This window comes from Microchirus variegatus (assembly GCF_963457635.1).
Source record: "Microchirus variegatus genome assembly, chromosome: 10".
Classification (NCBI taxonomy): Eukaryota; Metazoa; Chordata; class Actinopteri; order Pleuronectiformes; family Soleidae; genus Microchirus; species Microchirus variegatus.
The window spans coordinates 16,307,695-16,325,708 of NC_139811.1; the positions used below are offsets into that span (position 1 = coordinate 16,307,695).

Sequence of the window (18,014 nt, forward strand, 5' to 3'; positions counted from 1 at the left end):
CAGCACACTGTCCTGAAGTGGTGCCGCAGCGCAACAACTTCAAAGAGTGAGCTTTTTGGCGAAGGGGAGCGTGTTATTAAGTGGAAGACTGCGAGGAAAGTGAGTGTAGAGAGCGAAGAAGAAGAAGAAGAAAGAGAGCGACGAGAAAGAGGAAGCAGGAAGAAACTGCGGCTGCAGCAGCAGCAGCATCAGGACCACCAGGATGGAGGGGGAGAATTATGGTCAGTCGTCATTCCACATTTTCAGCATGAGATGTAGCAGAATGAGTGTTTGTTTGCGTGTTTACTCAACATAATCTTCCTGTAGTGTTTGCTGTGTGTTCTTCTTTCAACACGTGTGTAATTCAAAGGGGGTTGTTGGGAGTGTAAACACTGCAGACCACATTATGTCACATTTATTTCACCATGTGTTTATCTACTGCCTCCACACACAACATTTACTGTACATTTGTTTTTGTTTTTTTCTCCACTTTAAAACCCTACTTTAAAAACAGGTGGCCTCTGTCAGCTGAGAGGACATAAAAAGAACTGTGTGTGATGAATTATTAAGCATCATTCTGCAGCTATATGACAGCACACAGTGGCCACTGGACAGATCCACCCATGGCCCATGCACGCTGTCATTGACTCAGAGACAAAAACAGGAAAAGTTCTATGCTCTTACTGTAATAATGGACATGATGACACTGATCTATCTAAGCTGATTTATTTATACCACACAGCACTGATGTCCAGGCTCTTTAGATGACGCAGATTAAAAGTGTATGACTCCATTTGGACCCTGCCCTTATTGCTATAATGAATCATCTTTAATGCCTGTGACATCACGGCGGCTGTAAGGTGACCATCCCTAATGATTTCAGGCAGCGGTGAGTGATCTGATAAGACTCTTCATTTCAATTATTTAGCAGTTTAGCTTTTCTTTTTTTTTTTTCTTTCTGTGAGCTTACATGCATCTCAAAATAGAAACACATACCAGCAATGGCCTCATTGCAAGATTTCAGCTGATGTCCTGTCAGGAGGAGACACGACTCCCTGTGAATTGTGTTCTAAAACAAACAAAAAGTTATACTCTTGTCTGAAGTGAAATACACCTTTGTGTGTTTGTGTCTTAGGGCTGAACACTCTGACAGGGATTGCAATCATTGTTCTCATTTTCATTCGAAACACACATTTAAAGGGATTGTGTGATGTTTGTGTGATCTAAAAATAGTAATTTGTCACACATTTTGGCTTAAAGAAACATTGCAACTATAGGTTGTATTGTGATTTTAATCTAATTTAATTAAAAATTAGAGCGACGTTTACCAATGATTCACTTACTAATCTAAAGCAGTGGCCTCTCTTTTGGACTTTTGACAAAAATTGGACATACTCATTTGTCCCTGCAAACTGCTTGTGTTTCCTCTCTCTGTCCCACTGCATGCTGATTGTGTTAATATTCAGCGCTGTCAGTATTCTCCTTATCCAATTTGCAATTTAGCTGAACACTCTGTCGTTGATTATGTCATTTTCTGATAAAGTGTGAAAGCTCCCAGGCTCTCAGAATTCAACCAGTTATATATATATATATATATATATATATATGTATACATATATATATATATATATATGTATACATATATATATATATATATATATACATATATATATATATATATATATAATATTTGACTCTGGCTGACTTTGTTTTATTTCCTCACAGCCACATTTTCCTCTATTGATTTATTATTAATATAGACTTGGACTTGGCCACCAAGACGTGTTACATCAGTACAGAGCTCGAGTGCCAGTGTGCGTGTGGTGGATAATCTGTGTATTTTAAACCCTACCCATATGTGCACTGCACATTTAAAACAGGATTAATATAGTCTCCTTCTTGCAGCACGTTCCTGTGATGTTGCCTGAAATCATCAGATTTATCGGGGGTGTGTAGTGTAGCACTTGTTTCAAGACTCACATCAAAGGTTTTTTTGACCTGCAGACTTTTCAACTCTCAACGCTTTTCATCTGCTGCACTTTTTTTTTTTTGCCCTCGACATGCACATGTCGGTGCTGCTCAGCTCCTCTTTGCATATTGAAATTTTGCAGGGGAAACCATGGGCGTGGTGCACGACAGCGGCAGGTACATGTGGTTTCTGAGGTGTCGTTTCTCCTCTCACTTTGACCCCTCCTTCTTGTGATTGACACGTGAAAAGCGCCGCCACTTCTTCTTGCCTGTATGCTGCTGTTCTCCAGCTGTGCCCTGATCACGAGACAGGTTTACTTCAGAGCGCTCACAGAAAGACTGTCAGCTACAGCAGCACATTGTCAGTGGACTCATGCAGAGATATCTTCTCTTTTTTTTTTTTTTTTTGCTTTCAGATAAAATAACAAAAAGAAAACCTTTAGAAGTTGAAATCTTACTCACCCCAGTCTCAAAATAGACATCACAACACAAGTATTCCTTTCTTTTTTCATCATTTTAAACTACATCGAGCACAACAGGATGCAGATGAAAAGAAGGACATGAAACTTTTTTTTATTTTAACATTAAAGAGATGAAAACTAGGCTGCGTCTGTATCAGGAGCATGTCTCTGCTCAGAGTCAGACTATATTTAGGTTAATAAGTATTATCCTCAGTGCTGAGTGTATTTAGTGTTGTACAGAACAACAAACTCTCTGCAGCTCTGTCTCCAGAAAACCTCTCAGTCCACCTGACATTTGAAAGACATAAACAGAATGGCTTGTGGTCACTCTCACAGTAGAATGTCTGACTTTTTCCAGCCTATTAATTTTTCACTGCTAAATGAAAGCTATGTCAGTAAACTCCAGAAACCTTGTGGCCTGAACTAAGTGAACTAAGAATAAAGGGTGTTGTTGCACGCTATGTCCACCTGGTGGCACGTATGTACAGCAGACTGTATACAAGCTGCTGTTTGCAACTGATTATTATTTCAATCAAGGGAAACTGTATTGATTTGAGTTTGAGAATCCAATTTCCCTCTTCCATACAAAAGCACAGAATACAAACTTATTTTGTGTTTTTGTGGATACGAGTGGCCTTCTATCTATCTATCTATCTATCTATCTATCTATCTATCTATCTATCTATCTATCTATCTATCTATCTATCTATCTATCTATCTATCTATCTATCTATCTATCTATCTATCTATCTATCTATCTATCTATCTATCTATCTATCTATCTATCTATCTATCTTTGTAGTCCATCTGCTTCAATATTTGACCTACTGTGTGTTCAGGGATGGTCTTCTGCACACTTTGTGTGTAACAACAACTGGTAATTCTCCTCTAACTGCTGATGTCAACCATAAAGCTGCAGCTCAATGGATACGTGTTTGTCTTTTTCACTGCAGATTTGTTGCATGTGAAAATCTCAGCAGATCAGGAAATACTTAAACCAGCCCGACCCACCATGCAATGTTGAAAGTGAGTTGCATCACATTTTTTTTTTTGTTATTCTAATGCTCGGTTTGAACTTCAGCAGGTTATCTTCACCATGTTTTCAATCCATTGATTTATGTGGCGCTAAGGTGAATTTGGTTTGAGGTTCAGGGTTGAGTAGCTGGTTATTCATACATATGTAACACTATAAATAGCCAAGCAGTCTTTTGTAAAGTACCTAAAGGGGATACTTGCGTAAAAGTGCAAGTATCTTACCAGAAAATGTCTTTGGTAGAAGTTGAAGTCACTTTTTTTATAATATTACTGAAGTAAAAGTCTTAAAGTATATGGCATTTACTGTACTGAAGTATCAAAAGTAAAACGTGTGGGTGAATGGGAAATTACCAACTCTTCTTCTTCTGTTCTTATTCGGTAGTAACGAGTAATAAAGATGGTTAGAGGAAATGTAGTGGAGTAAAAGTAAGAGTTGCTAGAAATATAAATAACAAAGTAAAGTACAGACAGAGGTGGAAAGTAACAAAATACATTTACTCAAGTTACTATATTGAATACTTTTTTTGTGTATTTTGTATTTTTTAAGTACAATTTAAAATCAAGATTTTGTTTTTTACTTGAGTACGTATTGACTCAAGTATTGTACTTAGTTACTTTATAAATCCTATCCGTTACTGAGTAAAAATAAAAATTCAGCACAATGAAAACCTAGAGGGAAAACATATATACCAGAACCAGACGAATGATGATGTGATTATCACCAGCACTGGCACGTAAACATAGAGGGCGTGCGCCAAAAGTGACGTAATATCCTGTGTCGCGCCGGGCGAGTGAGCTCCAAAATTGTTTTGGAATTCTGACCCTTTGTCATACTTCTACTACCCTCACACCCCACGCAAAGTAACTAAGTAACTTTTACTTATAGTACATTTCAAATGAACTACTTTTTACTTCTACTTGAGTACATTTTCAGATGACTACTTTGACTTCTACTTGAGTAATATTTCATCAAAGTATTGGTACTTTTACTTGAGTACAATATTTAAGTAATTTTTCCCCCTCCGAGTACAGAAAAGAAGTATTTGTACTTTGTTACATTACAACACTGTTGCCATGGCAGGCGCATAGCTCACTTATGCCTCAGGCTGCCTCTGCTGCCATGTGATTGGCTGATTAGTACAAGTACACAGGTGTGTGTCTAATAAAGTGGCCGATGAGTATGTTCCACCGCTGTAACCCAAGTATTTGCATGCTAATATGGTTCCTGCAGGTGCTCCGTGAGATGCTGACATGGTAGTATAAGGTTGAGTTTATATATGCACACGGTAAAAGGAGGAGCAGGAACATTGGTGCTGACTTCACTGCTGTTCCTCCTTGTGACACGGCCGCTCCTCTGGGCAATGTGCAACTGCAGCATTTTGAAGGAGCCATGACTGACACCGCAGTTCATTCAGGGGTCACTGCGAGGCGATGAACTGGGTGTAAAAACAAAACAAAAAGAAAAACAACATAATTGAAGAACTTATGGGTATAATATTCAGTAGCAGGCCTGTTGCCCTTGATAGTGTGATTAACAGGGAGGACAGAGTCGAGTAGTTCATTAACGACTGACACTGAATGAGAGCGGCAGTCGTTAAGGAGTGAGAGACACTTGGGTGTGACTGACAGTCAGGCTAATTCACAGTGGCAGCAGAGTGGCTCTGGTTCAAGAGCAGAGGTGAGCGTCTCTGCTCTGCTCCAAAGGAAGTCATCACTTGTTTGTGATTATGATCATAACCGTGAGTGAACCTGACTGATTTATTTTTGTTGCAGCTGTGTGTGTGTGTGAGGGTGGATGTGTGTGTAGGAGAAGCCCATGTGTGTGTTTTTCTTTTTTTTTTTGCCATGGCGAAGAACTCTCAATCGGTGTGAAAATAATCTAATCAAAACAAATGGCTCACAGTGTTTTGCCCAGGAGCAAATCATTTCTTCAGGATCCAGTTGCTAAGCAACAATGAAATCTTGATTTTTATGTACAGTGCTGTGAAGCCCAAAAAAAAATGATGAGTGACTAGAAGCTAAATGCAACAGAGGGTGGAGATGAAACTCAGAAACTGCACCACACACAAAAACACAGAGTGACGCTGCTGACAGATCACCATGATCCTCATGTGCACGCTTAAAACGCTCAATTTCCTTAATTGTTTCCACTGTTTCCTTTGTGCAGACAAGAGACATTTAGCTCTGACACTGGCACCATAATGGACTCTGCTGTGGTTTTGCACTGTATTGCTATGATTTGCACTGTTACTGTTCGTTGTGTGTGATTATATGCTACTGTGCGTTTTCTTTCACACTTTGTAATGATAAGTGTGTCTCGGGCTATAAGAGCACCTGGAGTTTGCATGGATTGTGCAAGTGGAAAATGAGAATTACGGTTGAATTGCAAATAGTATGTGATGATGCTCTATATTTTTTTAATGTGGTCGGGGCACATGTGGCCACAGCGAGAACAGATGCTCCCTGATGCTACATTAAAATATGATTTCATTGCAGTGTGTTAGGTCTAAGTATATCTGCTTGAATTGGTATGCAAAAGTATCAAGGGAGTGCAAGTGGGAGAGAAGCAGAGAGAGGGAATGAGCGGGAGAGAGATAGAGAGAGTGAACAGAGGAGAGGATTCAGAGAGAGGCTGAGACACTGGTGCAAAAGGGGAAGAGGGAGAAAGCAGAAGTGATTTCAGCAAGTTGCACATTCTGATCGAGGGGGAAGAGAAAGTCGGTGAGTTTGAGGGATCGGCCTCCGTTAGCGGAGAGTAGATGAAGCGGGGGCGACACTCCTGGGAGTCTCTTTGTGGACAGAGCGTCTGGATGCAGTTCAGAGTGACTTCAGCAGGGCCCTCACAACGTCCCTTGTCCACCACCTGAGTCCTCAGGAGGGAGCATCAGCACAGCCACTGACAGGGAAGGACCTGAACAGGAACATACAGTATTACACAGTGGAGCTATGGGGACAGTGAACGAACTCTGTGTATCCAGCCTTCAGACGTTCCTGTGTCCGGCCGTAAAGACACTCCAACAAGCTCCAGGTAAAGTCAAGTCAGAGCGTTGGGTCCGATTCATGCTCAGTTACACTCACAGAGTGTACGTCCTGTTGCTTTGCTCGTCGGCGTGGCTTACTGTCATCCTGTTACACTCGGTTGAAACCATCTATTTGTTTTGTGTGACTTCTCCCCCGTTTACTGTGCTTGTGTGACCACTGGCACAAATGTGTGGCTCCAACAGAGATGAAAACAAACCATTGGACAGAAATAGAGAGAGCTTCTTGTGGCTTAAGGAGGCTCTCTCATTAGGAAAAAACGTAAACCTCTGCACACACACACACACATTGAGAGAGAGTGAGATAATGTTATTAGCTGAGCAGCTTCAATCATATCTTTTTCAGCAGCTCTCACTCACACACATTTGAACAATCTGTCTTCACATCCATGGCCGCGCTTATAGTTAATCCACAAACTTTACAACCAATCTAAACAAATTCTTTCCTCCACAGCTGCAAATATCACACCTTTCCAAAAACAACAGTCTCTGTGTCCTTTCAGTAAGTGGAAGCAGAGTGTTGAGTTTACCAGAGATCATCTCCTGGTAAAAACCTGGTTAAACAGCACATATTGCAATCTGTTTAACCAGATTGCAATATGTGCTGTTCAAACATATTGATTGCACATATTATTCTTATATAATCTAAGAATAGATCATCTATTCTTAGATTGCTTCTTAGTTGCAATGTAAGAATAGCTTGCTTCTTCGTTTAATTCATGATTAAAGTTTGCTTAAAGCTCCCATAGACCGGAAACTTCAATTAACGCTGTTTTTTGGTGTGTATCTGCACCATTAGCTTGTTTATGAAGCCCTACATTTTCGAAACAAACAGTTCAGCCACTGCTGAGAATGCTGGGTTTTATTGTAATCTCAGGCTCTGCAAGCGCTCCGAAAAATCCTGGAATCGTGACGTAAGGATCCCGTCTCCTGAACAGCAGATCCTCCTGCTCCAGGCACATCTGAATCGCAGAAGAAGAAGAACGTCCGTCTTCTGACTCTGTGTCCGACTCCGGGTCAAGTCATAAAAGGGACATTGCTGCGGGGAGTTGTGACAAAGCCATTTTTAAACATTGTTAAAACAATGTTTTGATAATTAGTAGCAGTGCACCCACCGTTCCAGAGGGGGAGCTGCACTTCTGAGAGCTGGTGTGCTGATTACATCACTTCCAGGTATTGGCCAATCAACAAGACAGTTGAGAAAGCTATTGTTGGCTGACCAATCACAACACAGTTCTGTTTTCTGGGGGTGAGATTTCGGTCTGGAACAGCACGGCCTAGGAGAGCTTCAGTGAGGAGAGATTTTGATTGGCTTGTTTGTAGCAACTAGGAGGTTTTTGACCATAAAAACAAGTTAATGTATGTAAGTAGACCTCCATAACTCACATGTGCGATAGGACCACTCTATGGGAGCTTTAAGTCACTTTATGTTCTACATCTATCCCCATATGTACAGATTAGTTATGTTTTGATTAGGGATGGGAATCAGTATTGGTCCGATACTGGTCAAAATCACTGGATCGGATATTGGACGGAAACAAATGTAATATCACATGCTTCACTACGCTCAGACTGTGAGAATGTAAATAAATGTAATCTAAGTCATGTTTTTATTTCTTAGTTTTGGGAGAACAATATTTGTTACACAGTTGGATAATTATGTCTTTGAAATGACTCCGCACAAAATGTGTTGTTAACAGCTTCATACATTCATAAATGGTCTAGAAATACTGTATCTGACTGATATCTGGTAGATACATGAGTTTGTGATATCAATATCAGTATTGGACACAAGAATGTGGCATCGTCTCCTCCCATCCCTATAGTTTTGATAATAATTTAATGATTCTAATGATTATGTTTAGTTGTGGGCCCACGGTCGGTGTATTGGTTAGCGCCTCTCGCCTTTGCAGCAAGAAGACCCGGGTTCCCCGTTTTGAGCCCCAGTGGGTTTTCTCTGGGTTCTCCAGCTTCCTCCCACAGTCCAAAAACATGCCATATGAGGATAAGGTAAATTGGTGACTCTAAATTGACTGTAGGCGTTAGAGTGTGAGTGAATGGTTGTTTGTCTCTATATGTGACCCTGCGATGGACTGGCGATATGTCCAGGGTGTACCCCGCCTTTTGCCCTATGTCAACTGAGATTGGTACAGCTCCCCCTGCGACCCTCCCGTGGAAGCTAAAGTAGTCGATAATGGATGGATGGATGGAGCGGCACCATGTATGCTCTTCTACTGCTGTAGACGTGTTGTCTCTTCAACATAATTGTCTGCTTACCTTGGTTTTAATCTGTGGTTTTAGAATCTAATTTGAGTTACTGTTGCCTTTCTCTTATCTCTTCTGCCCTTTGGCATCCACATGACATTTTTGCCCTGAGAACTGGTGCTCATTGTGTTGTTTGCAGACCATTCTTGATTAAGGAGGTGGTCGTGTAAAAAATCCCATTAGATGAAGAGTCTGAAACACACGGACCAGACCGTGTGTGCGTTAACAAGCAGTCGGTGAACAGGCGTACCTAATTAAGTGGCCAGTGTGTGTACATAATACAGTATATACATTACTAGCACTATAGGCGTGTTTGTAGCATCAGAAATGTGACCTTCAATGGTGGAAAACTCAGGATTTAAGCATTTACTGGTTATTGTTACATTTATATTGATAAATTTGACAATAAAGCCATAGTGTGACACATGATGGACATTATATTACACACGACACCATGTAGACAATGGGAATGGGAATAAAAGAAAAATAAATTAGTTAGTTATCATGACATAAAACTAAAGACTAAACTACACAAGTAAAAATGTCAGACCCATCCACCCTAAAAGAGAGAGAATCAAAATCAAGGATTTGGAGAAAGGTGACACCCCTATACATTACATGACATCAAACAGTGTTCCTGTGCCCTTCACCAGTGACCACTGATATGAAAACAGAACAGAGGTTGTTTTGGTCGTTAGGTGTTACGCCTGCATTCCACTGCGCTGACGGCTAATAATGTGCACATTTCCAGCGGAGTGTGTTGACATAGCTAAAGCAGCCTCAGTGGGTTGTGGCGAATCAGCTGACGGGAGTGTGTAGCAAGGGGAAGTGGTGCTGTTTCAGTGCTTTCAAAAACACCTGAATCAGCAGCAGGGAAACAGAGAGAGAGAGAGAGAGAGAGAGAGAGAGAGAGAGAGAGAGAGAGAGAGAGAGAGAGAGACCTTAGTTTTGTTATGAATATTCAGGAGGGGAAGTGATCCTGATTGTTCTGGTGACAGCAGCACTTCACTGACAGAAAATGACAGACACACTGGGTTGAACGGTGTGAAATATACCTCCACTTCAGTTTGTGTCTTGAACACAGAGCCATGTATCCTCAAAAGGCTTCACTTCAGCTGTCCCTCGCCCGCGCCTTCTATCACTGTAATGAAATTCATGTTGTTTCGTGATGCCATTGCACTCTAGTGGGAAGAGACTGGGTGGTGGTGGTGTTTCCTTTTTTTAAAAATCATGAATCATATCAGTGATTCATGTGTGACTCCTCTAATGGCTGACCAGAAGGTCCGTGTCATAGCAGCAGCTTTACTTCACGATTAGATTATAGACACATTCTCACAGCGCTTAAACAAGTAAGGCTTTTTTTTATACGTTGACCTCATTTGGTGACATCTTATTTCCCAAACATGGACGTAATTATTTTTGGATACAAGTCTGTGTTTTATTCTTATTCCTTTGGATGTAAAAAATAATAATTCAGCAGCACTTTGTGGCTGCCCTTTCCATCTTTAAACTTCTACTGTGAATTTCTAATATTCACAATCAGTGTCGTGTCACTTAACGTGCCAAATGAATCCTCTTAAACTGGAGACACACTACACAGCTCTCACAGTTGTCACTGACTTTGAAAAGACTTAGAGTACGCTCTAACTGACTGGATTCAGCAGATTTGAAAGACTGGGGATCACAAGTTTAACGGCTGCTCCTGTTGAGGGATCACAACCTACTTTATTTCTCATCTCAGTTTATAGGGTAAACACACATCGCCATTGTTGTTTTGATATTCCTGCTACTTCCTGTCGTCCTCTGACACTATTTCCTGTGTCCTACACTCTTAGAAATAAAAGTGCTAAGTAGAACCATATAAGGTTCTTCGGCTTGTCCTCATAGGAGAACCCTTTTTGGCTCCAGGTAGAACCTTTTTATAAAGGTTTCTCTTTGAACTCTTTTGGAGGGTTCCACCAAGAACCCTTGAAAACCCTTTCTTCAAGAAAGGGTTATTCAGAGGCAAATGGTTCCATTTACAACCTGTAGAGTCCTGTAGAAGGACACTTTTGGAACCCTTATTTATAAGAGTGCACTCTTTTTCATTGGCTGTTGGCTTGCTATACTTGTACACACTGCCCGACTGCGTCCAGAGTCGGCTCAAACATGTTCGATTGACTGTGACTGAAGTCGGGTCTGTTACCCTGAAACATTTGCCGATTCTTGTCTTCACTCCTCACACACTATCAGATTTCTGTGGCAACTAGCCACGCTGACTGTCCCCAAATAGTTGCTGACTGCAAATCGCGGTTTAAAATCGGGCAGCATATGTTGCAGTGAGTCCCAAAGCTTCAGTCAGGGCAGTGATAGTGAGTCAGCTTGACTTGAGCGTGTCAACGAGAGCTGCACACTGCGGTCAAAAAACAGTTTGCTCTGTTCTCTCTCTCTTTTCTGTTCTAATGTTGTGTTTGACATTTGTTTCGTTGCAATTTCGATTCATTTTGGAATAAATATTACAGCCCCAATGTCAGACACATTGGTCAGCAAGGTGAGGCAGGTGAGTGCAGCATCGTCCTGGGCTCCCTGACATGGAAATGTGCAGCAGAGGACACTAATATTTGCCACATCAGCTCTTTGTAAAGGAGAGAACAGTGAACTGACCTTTAATTTGGTGCTTTTTGTTTATACCTGGATAAAGTGGCATGGGATGAGCAGAAACGTTGTCCTTCTGCTGCATACATTTCTCATAAAGACTGTCTGTTTATTTGAGTTATTGATGCCTTTCCATCATTTTGAATCGGTCTGGTCGTAAGGTGTTTTTGCTCAGAGAACCGCTGCTCACTGGATATATCAGAAAATTTACCTTAGAGATGGTTGTGCTTGAAAAATCTCTGAAATACTTATTCCAGCCCGACTGAAACTGAACTTAAATCACATTTCTTCTCCATTCTGATACTTGGCTTGAACTTGATTCGATATTTTGCATTAACAGTTTTTGGCCCCCGCCAGCTTTCACAACCCCATGCACGAACAGCAGCGTTTTTTTTTTTTAATTTTGCCATTTGCTGAAGCCTGCTTCTTAGTCACACTGATGCATAATAAATAAATAGCAGTTGAACAATTGCTTCGTCAGCGTGTCGAGCTCTCAGGGGAGTGATAGTGCAGCAATCGATGCTTGTGCCAAACGCTGTGAGCCTGCCCTGAGGAAGAGTGACGTGTCAGGCACTCAGCTGTCTGTCTTCATCAGGTGCTCTCTGCATTTCACAGCCTCCCCCTAAAACTGAATTGTGAAGCCTCTGACAGCTGTGTTTTATATATATGTGTGTGTGTGTGTGTGTGTGTGTGTGTGAGCAGACATGTTGTACAGGCTGATATAAACAGCTTTAGCTAAAGAACTTGCTATACTTGAAGATTGCAAATTCAAGTGGCATAATCATTAAGTATTATTATTATTTCTCCGCCTTTTACAAACACGAGAAAAGAGTCCTGATGGAAGAGAGATATATTCTTACACGGCATGAGTCATGCCAGCACAAGTGCACACTCCCCCTTGCTTAGAAAATTACAGGACGGATTGATCCAAAGGTCTCATTACCGACACCTGCACCTGTAGTAGGAGAGCAGCGTGGCGTCGGTATCAGGTGGCGCAAAATGAGTCATGCGTAGAGCAATAAAACTCTGGCCACACCATTTACGAAAAAGAACACCTACAACATAGTTATATCCTATTTCTCAATAAGCCTCTATGGGCTCATGGTGTCCAATTTTGTTTGTATGTCTGGTAGAGAAAGAAACAGCATGGGGAACGACCTCACGCCCTGCAGCGAAACAAGCGCTACATTTTCCAGTATATGAATATACAGTATTTGTGACAGTGTAAATGAAGTGCACTTTTGTATCCTTTCATGTGTATCAAACAAATAAAAAAAAAATCAAGTAGCAAGTTTTGGGAAACACATGAAACATGTTAAAATATACATTTAAACAAAGCAAACATGATTTAGCTTTTCTTCCCCTTCCATGGTTACAGCATTTGCTGATAACTGATTGAATTTATTTTTACCTTTATTTACTTTGTGACATTAATAAATAAATCGGCTTCTAAGTCGTCCTAATATAATATATAATTCTTATATATGTCCCTATGTGTCCTAATATATAATCCTGATAAATGTCCTTATATGTCTTTATAATCCTGATAAATGTCCCTATATGTCCTTCGATATAATCCTGATAAATATCCCTATATATAATCCTAATAAATGTTATGATATGTCCTAATATATAATCCTAATAAATGTCCTTATATATAATCCTAATAACTGTCATTATGTCCTAATATGTAATCCTGATAAATGTCCCTATATGTCCTTATATATGATCCTAATAAATGTTATGTCTTAATATATGATCCTAATAAATGTCCCTATTATTGAGGGAAACTTGAGTATCTAGAGCAATATACCAACAGGTATAATTTTAAGTTTCTCCAAAAGTCATAGTTAGAAACTGGACTTGAATTAAGATATGTATTTAATTTAAAACAAAGAAATCTACAAGTCAAATCTACAGTTGGCGATTCAATTACTTTTGTTGAACTATAAGGATCAACGCAGACAAAAAAAAAGTCTCTCCAATCATCCTGTCTTTGAAATGTGTGGAAAACCTGGAAAAAAAGACACAGACACAAGAGGCCAAACATGAAAACTCTGCAGAGGTCGAACCAGGATTCAAGCCAACAACCTTCCCTCTGTGACCTACTGACCTCTGTTTCACTTGGACATAAAGGGACATTTATCAGGATTACATATTAGGACATAATGACAGTTATTAGGATGTAGTGTAGGATAAATTGGTAAATAGTGAAGTGAACAGGAGGAATTCCCTGCATGTTTTTTTTTCCATAGGTGTGACTGTAATTATTGCGAATGATCAGCAGGGGTCACTCTTTGCATCTCCTCTTGTTAGAGACTGCTTCCAGGTTCTTCTCTCACATTGCCTTCGAGTACATACACTTCACTCCTTCAACCTCAGGGTTTTGTTCCTGACAGTTTGAGGACAGAACCACATTGTTTCCAGGATGATGTTCATGCGGTGCACTCACAATGACCGGTGAGTAATCACGTCAGTGTTTCGCCCCAGGCATGTGCTGCATTAACCAGTCAGGAATCACTTCAGGCAACTTTAAGGGTCATTGACACTGAATTTACAGATCCTCATCAGTTTGCTTTGAGTTTGCTTTCCTCTCTGTGTCCAGAGGGTGTTGTCCTAAATGTGAGGAAAATCACCATGATGAGGTGATGACAATTAGGGTTATTAGTCGGGCTGAAACACGATTACTGAATTGATCGACAACTACTTTGATATTCGACAAATTGTTGGAGTGATTTTTAAAGAATTAAATAGGAATATTTTCAGGGTTTTTTTTTTGTACCATATAACAAAGAAATCAATAAAACTGAATAATGTCCAGGTTTGAAAACCACTGATCAACATTTTCTGACATTTTCAGGACCAAGCACTTATATTATAATATAAACCTGCTTTATAAGTGCAAATCTTGATGTTTAAAGGTGCATTATGTAAGCAACTGGCCATAAAATCCTCCTAATATGTCACAGAGACTCACAGAGTAATAATGTTCATTTAACAAACTGAACTCACCAACAACAACAGTACAGCCAAAATATTTGCATTAAAAAAATCTTTTGCAGACTGAAATCATGTTTTTTGCATGTGGCGCCACCTACAGCCGTCTACCAACAATTGCAGTCAGTACGGTCTCAGCTGCCGAGCAACCACGGGTTGCCAGTTACGTCAGAGAACGAAACCTCGGTATTTTGAATTTGAATGTAGTAACCGTTTTTGGCCACATTCTTACATATGGCACCTTTAAATAAAATTACCATTAATTCATTGCAGACAGAGCAATGTCCTGAGGGAACAATGCAGCAAATAATAGCATCTCTATAGATAGTCCTTGGATAAAGAAGGAAGGTGCTGATGCATATATTTGTAACATCTGACGCCTCCTAACTTACATTCTTGTTTCAGCTCAGCGAAAACAGTAATCGGCTTAATCTTTTTTAACTAAGGGAGCTTTTAAGCTTCACGTTTCAGTTCAACGTTCATCCAATAATTTAACCATTAACGTCACATTTGTCACGCAAAGGAGGTCACAGACAATAACTTTTGTGTGTTGATATCAGCTCATGATCTCTGGGTCAGACTGTTCCACTTGATCTAGGTTCTTCAGCACAGATTTACAATCCAGTCCTCGAGGGAGGGAGGGGCATATGAACCTGTAACAATGAATTGGAACTCTGTGTGTGTGTGTGTGTGTGTGTGTGTGTGTGTGTGAGAGTTCACTTCACAATGGCTTACATTGTCATTTGTTGAGTTTGGGCCACACAACCGAGCCATTCATGTGCCACAGCTTGACGACAAGCTTATTAAATGAAGTGGCTAGTGGGATTCTTAAAGACGTCCTGTCGGTTTTTTATGCTCCGCGCCGCTACGGTCGTGAAACTAGGAGTGAATAAACACCAGTGTTTGGTCTTGATTCCTGTGCTAGTGGCTGCACAACACGTGTAGAGATGAGCTGTTTTCTCCATATACAGTTTTCTGTGTGTGATTGGCTTTGAATGCAACATTCCTCTTGGTCCGACAGGCAAGCACAGGCCTCTCCTGTCTGACAGCGGCACAGTTCTGCAGGTGTTATGCAAACAGCAGGCTGATGATTTATTCGCTTTTAACAAGAATTTGGAAAGCCTAGTTGCTCATCTGTCTACGCTCAAACTTTTTCTTTTAAAATATGCAGCAGAGGAAATATCTCCCTACTGCTACGACCTATAGGCAGCTGTATGAGAGGACGCTGGTAACTGAAACACATTTCTGAGCGTCACCCATACATGGCAGAACCAGTTTTACCATCAATGACACATCCAAGAGACCGTGTTTGCAGTTGTGTTGTGACGCTGACGAGCGTCTTCTTACAGTTGTGTGTCACAGTCGGAGTGAAAGCACATGTGGGTGTTCAACAGGTGTGTGAGAGTATTACGTGTTGTCCCTGCCACAGACAGCTGCTGTTGTTGTGTCGTACACCATTTCTGAGGCATAAAATCTGACTTCACATGAACAAGTTTCACGTCTGCTTTCGGCGGATGTGGTGAATAAACTCAGCAATATGTGCTAGATAGGCACAAAAACTGAATCTGTATGTGTCAATCACACCTCCCTCCGTGTGTGTGTGTGTGTGTGTGTGTGTGTGTGTATGTGGGTGTGTGAGGGAGAGGGAGAGAGAGACCAAAGAACAGGGTGGAAATGCGTCATCACCATTTGCTGCACCTTCAGCCACAGCAGCAGCAGTCAAGTCAGCAAAGGCAGCGAACCTCCGCCGGATATGTAACACGTTGTCTTTCAAAATAAGATATAAATATTTGTTTTATGCTTTATGTTAATTGCATACACTGTAAGCAACTGTTGCCTTATGCTTCATTTATAGTCGAAATGTAATGCAATTAAATATAACTATATTATTTCAGTCCTCTTTCCTCAGGTTTAAACTACAGTGCAGCAATATTTCAAAACATCCATCCATCTGTTACTTATTGGATGTTTGGGTTCCTCATCAATGTTTTGGTGTCTTAGCCAAATGACTCGTCATTCTATGTGTCATTAATGCAAGAATTAATTAATTAATTAATTGATTAATTAATTAATTAATTGATTAATTAATTATTTTAGTGGATGTAAATTACTATGAGGGCATTTAGGTACACCCATCAACCAATACAAGTCTTGTTGGCTATTGTATTCTATTCTATTCTATTCTATTCAATTCTGACCATGGCTGCAACTATCTATTATTTTCATAATAGATTAATCTGTTGATTATTTTCTCAAGTACTTGTTTAGTCCATGAAATGTCAGAAAATGTGGAAAAATGTGGATTGTTGTTTCCCAAACCTGGAAATTATGACATTCCTGATGTGTCCACACACCAACATTACCAATTTGAAAAATAAGAAAACTTGTTTTAATTATGATTTAAAAAACAACAACAAAAAAAACAACCTTCAAAAAGATTTGATTATCATAATAGTTGACGATTCAGTTTAAGATTAATCATAGAGTAATCGAAAAATCATTGCAGTCCTAATACGGACTATGTTCTTTGTGGTTCCTGTCAAAAATATACAAGCATTTCAGGAAACTAAGTTTTTGATTGTTTTATTTTGAAATGTGTGCCCGGAAGCTGCTTGTGTGTGCACTGCGCGTGTCTTGACAGAGAGCAGGAAAGGTTGCTTTCAAAGACCTCCTTCGTCTCTTCAGACCACTCCTTCGAGCTGTCGACTCGCCCACCCTTCACCTTCACAGAAGAAACTACTCCCGGAGTTACTATCTTCGAGTACAAAAAAACTAAAACAAGTGAATATTTTCCCCCCCGCAGATAAGTGTAACTGCCGCTTTATTAGCGTAAATTTCGACGCTTCATAAACTTTGCGGAGCGGACCTGCGTGGCGCCGACAGCATGGTGTTAAAATCCGAAGACGGCATAGGTGAGTGAACGAGTCCAGGAAAGACTTCATAGTTAGTCTGAAACTCACATTTAACGTGTTTACTGGACTGTGTTATGTACATGAGACTTTAAACCCCAGTGGCCTGAAACTATGTTGTTGTTTATGGGGCGAAAAAACACATATTTAAAATGAGTTCTTACGAACTAAAATGTAGTGAGAGCTGACTTAGCTCCTCCGTCTGGCCTTGTTTACTGCTCTGCCATTTGTACTATTACTGTGGTATTTACAGAGACAGCGTTGTGCATATTTATGTATACCAAATACCTGCACTGATAGCAAAATCAAGGAAACAATTACACATTTATCTAATCAGTCTGAGCCTTCACAAAAGACTATATATTTATACACGTGACCTGTTTACATTATATGTCAATATTAGGTTTGTTGGTCCCTGTGTTTATTTGATATGATGGAACCTTCCAAGTTAGTGAGTGCAAATAATAATAACACAAAGCACAGTTTAAATGTTAATAATAATAACCGTGAGAAAACACAGTTCATAATAGTTTGTGAGTGTTTGCAAGTTTATTTTATTACTGTTATTGTTATGTTATGATGAATTTTGATGTCAAATCAGATTACCCATGAAATCTCATAATTTCCTCTTGGGCCATAATCTACATCCCCAGAAGCTTTCATCCAAATCTGCCCTTATATAATGCTGCACAAACACTGCCAAATACATAAGCTTTCTTGGTGCATAT

The 18,014-nt window shown here is 40.1% G+C and overlaps 1 protein-coding gene across 2 annotated transcripts in view; it reads left to right on the forward strand.

The window, feature by feature from the left end:
• Positions 1–84: 84 nt before the first annotated feature.
• Positions 85–18,014, forward strand: part of cyth1a (cytohesin 1a) — a 42,386-nt gene continuing 24,456 nt past the window's right edge. The window contains exon 1 of one of the 2 annotated variants that reach the window (XM_083896219.1): positions 85–221. In XM_083896219.1, the coding sequence (XP_083752345.1) occupies positions 203–221 (19 nt within the window). In that variant the 5' untranslated portion in view covers positions 85–202. Of the gene's footprint in view, positions 222–17,071; positions 17,290–18,014 lie in introns of those variants that run through there. The other variant, XM_083896218.1, reaches the window with a different exon arrangement.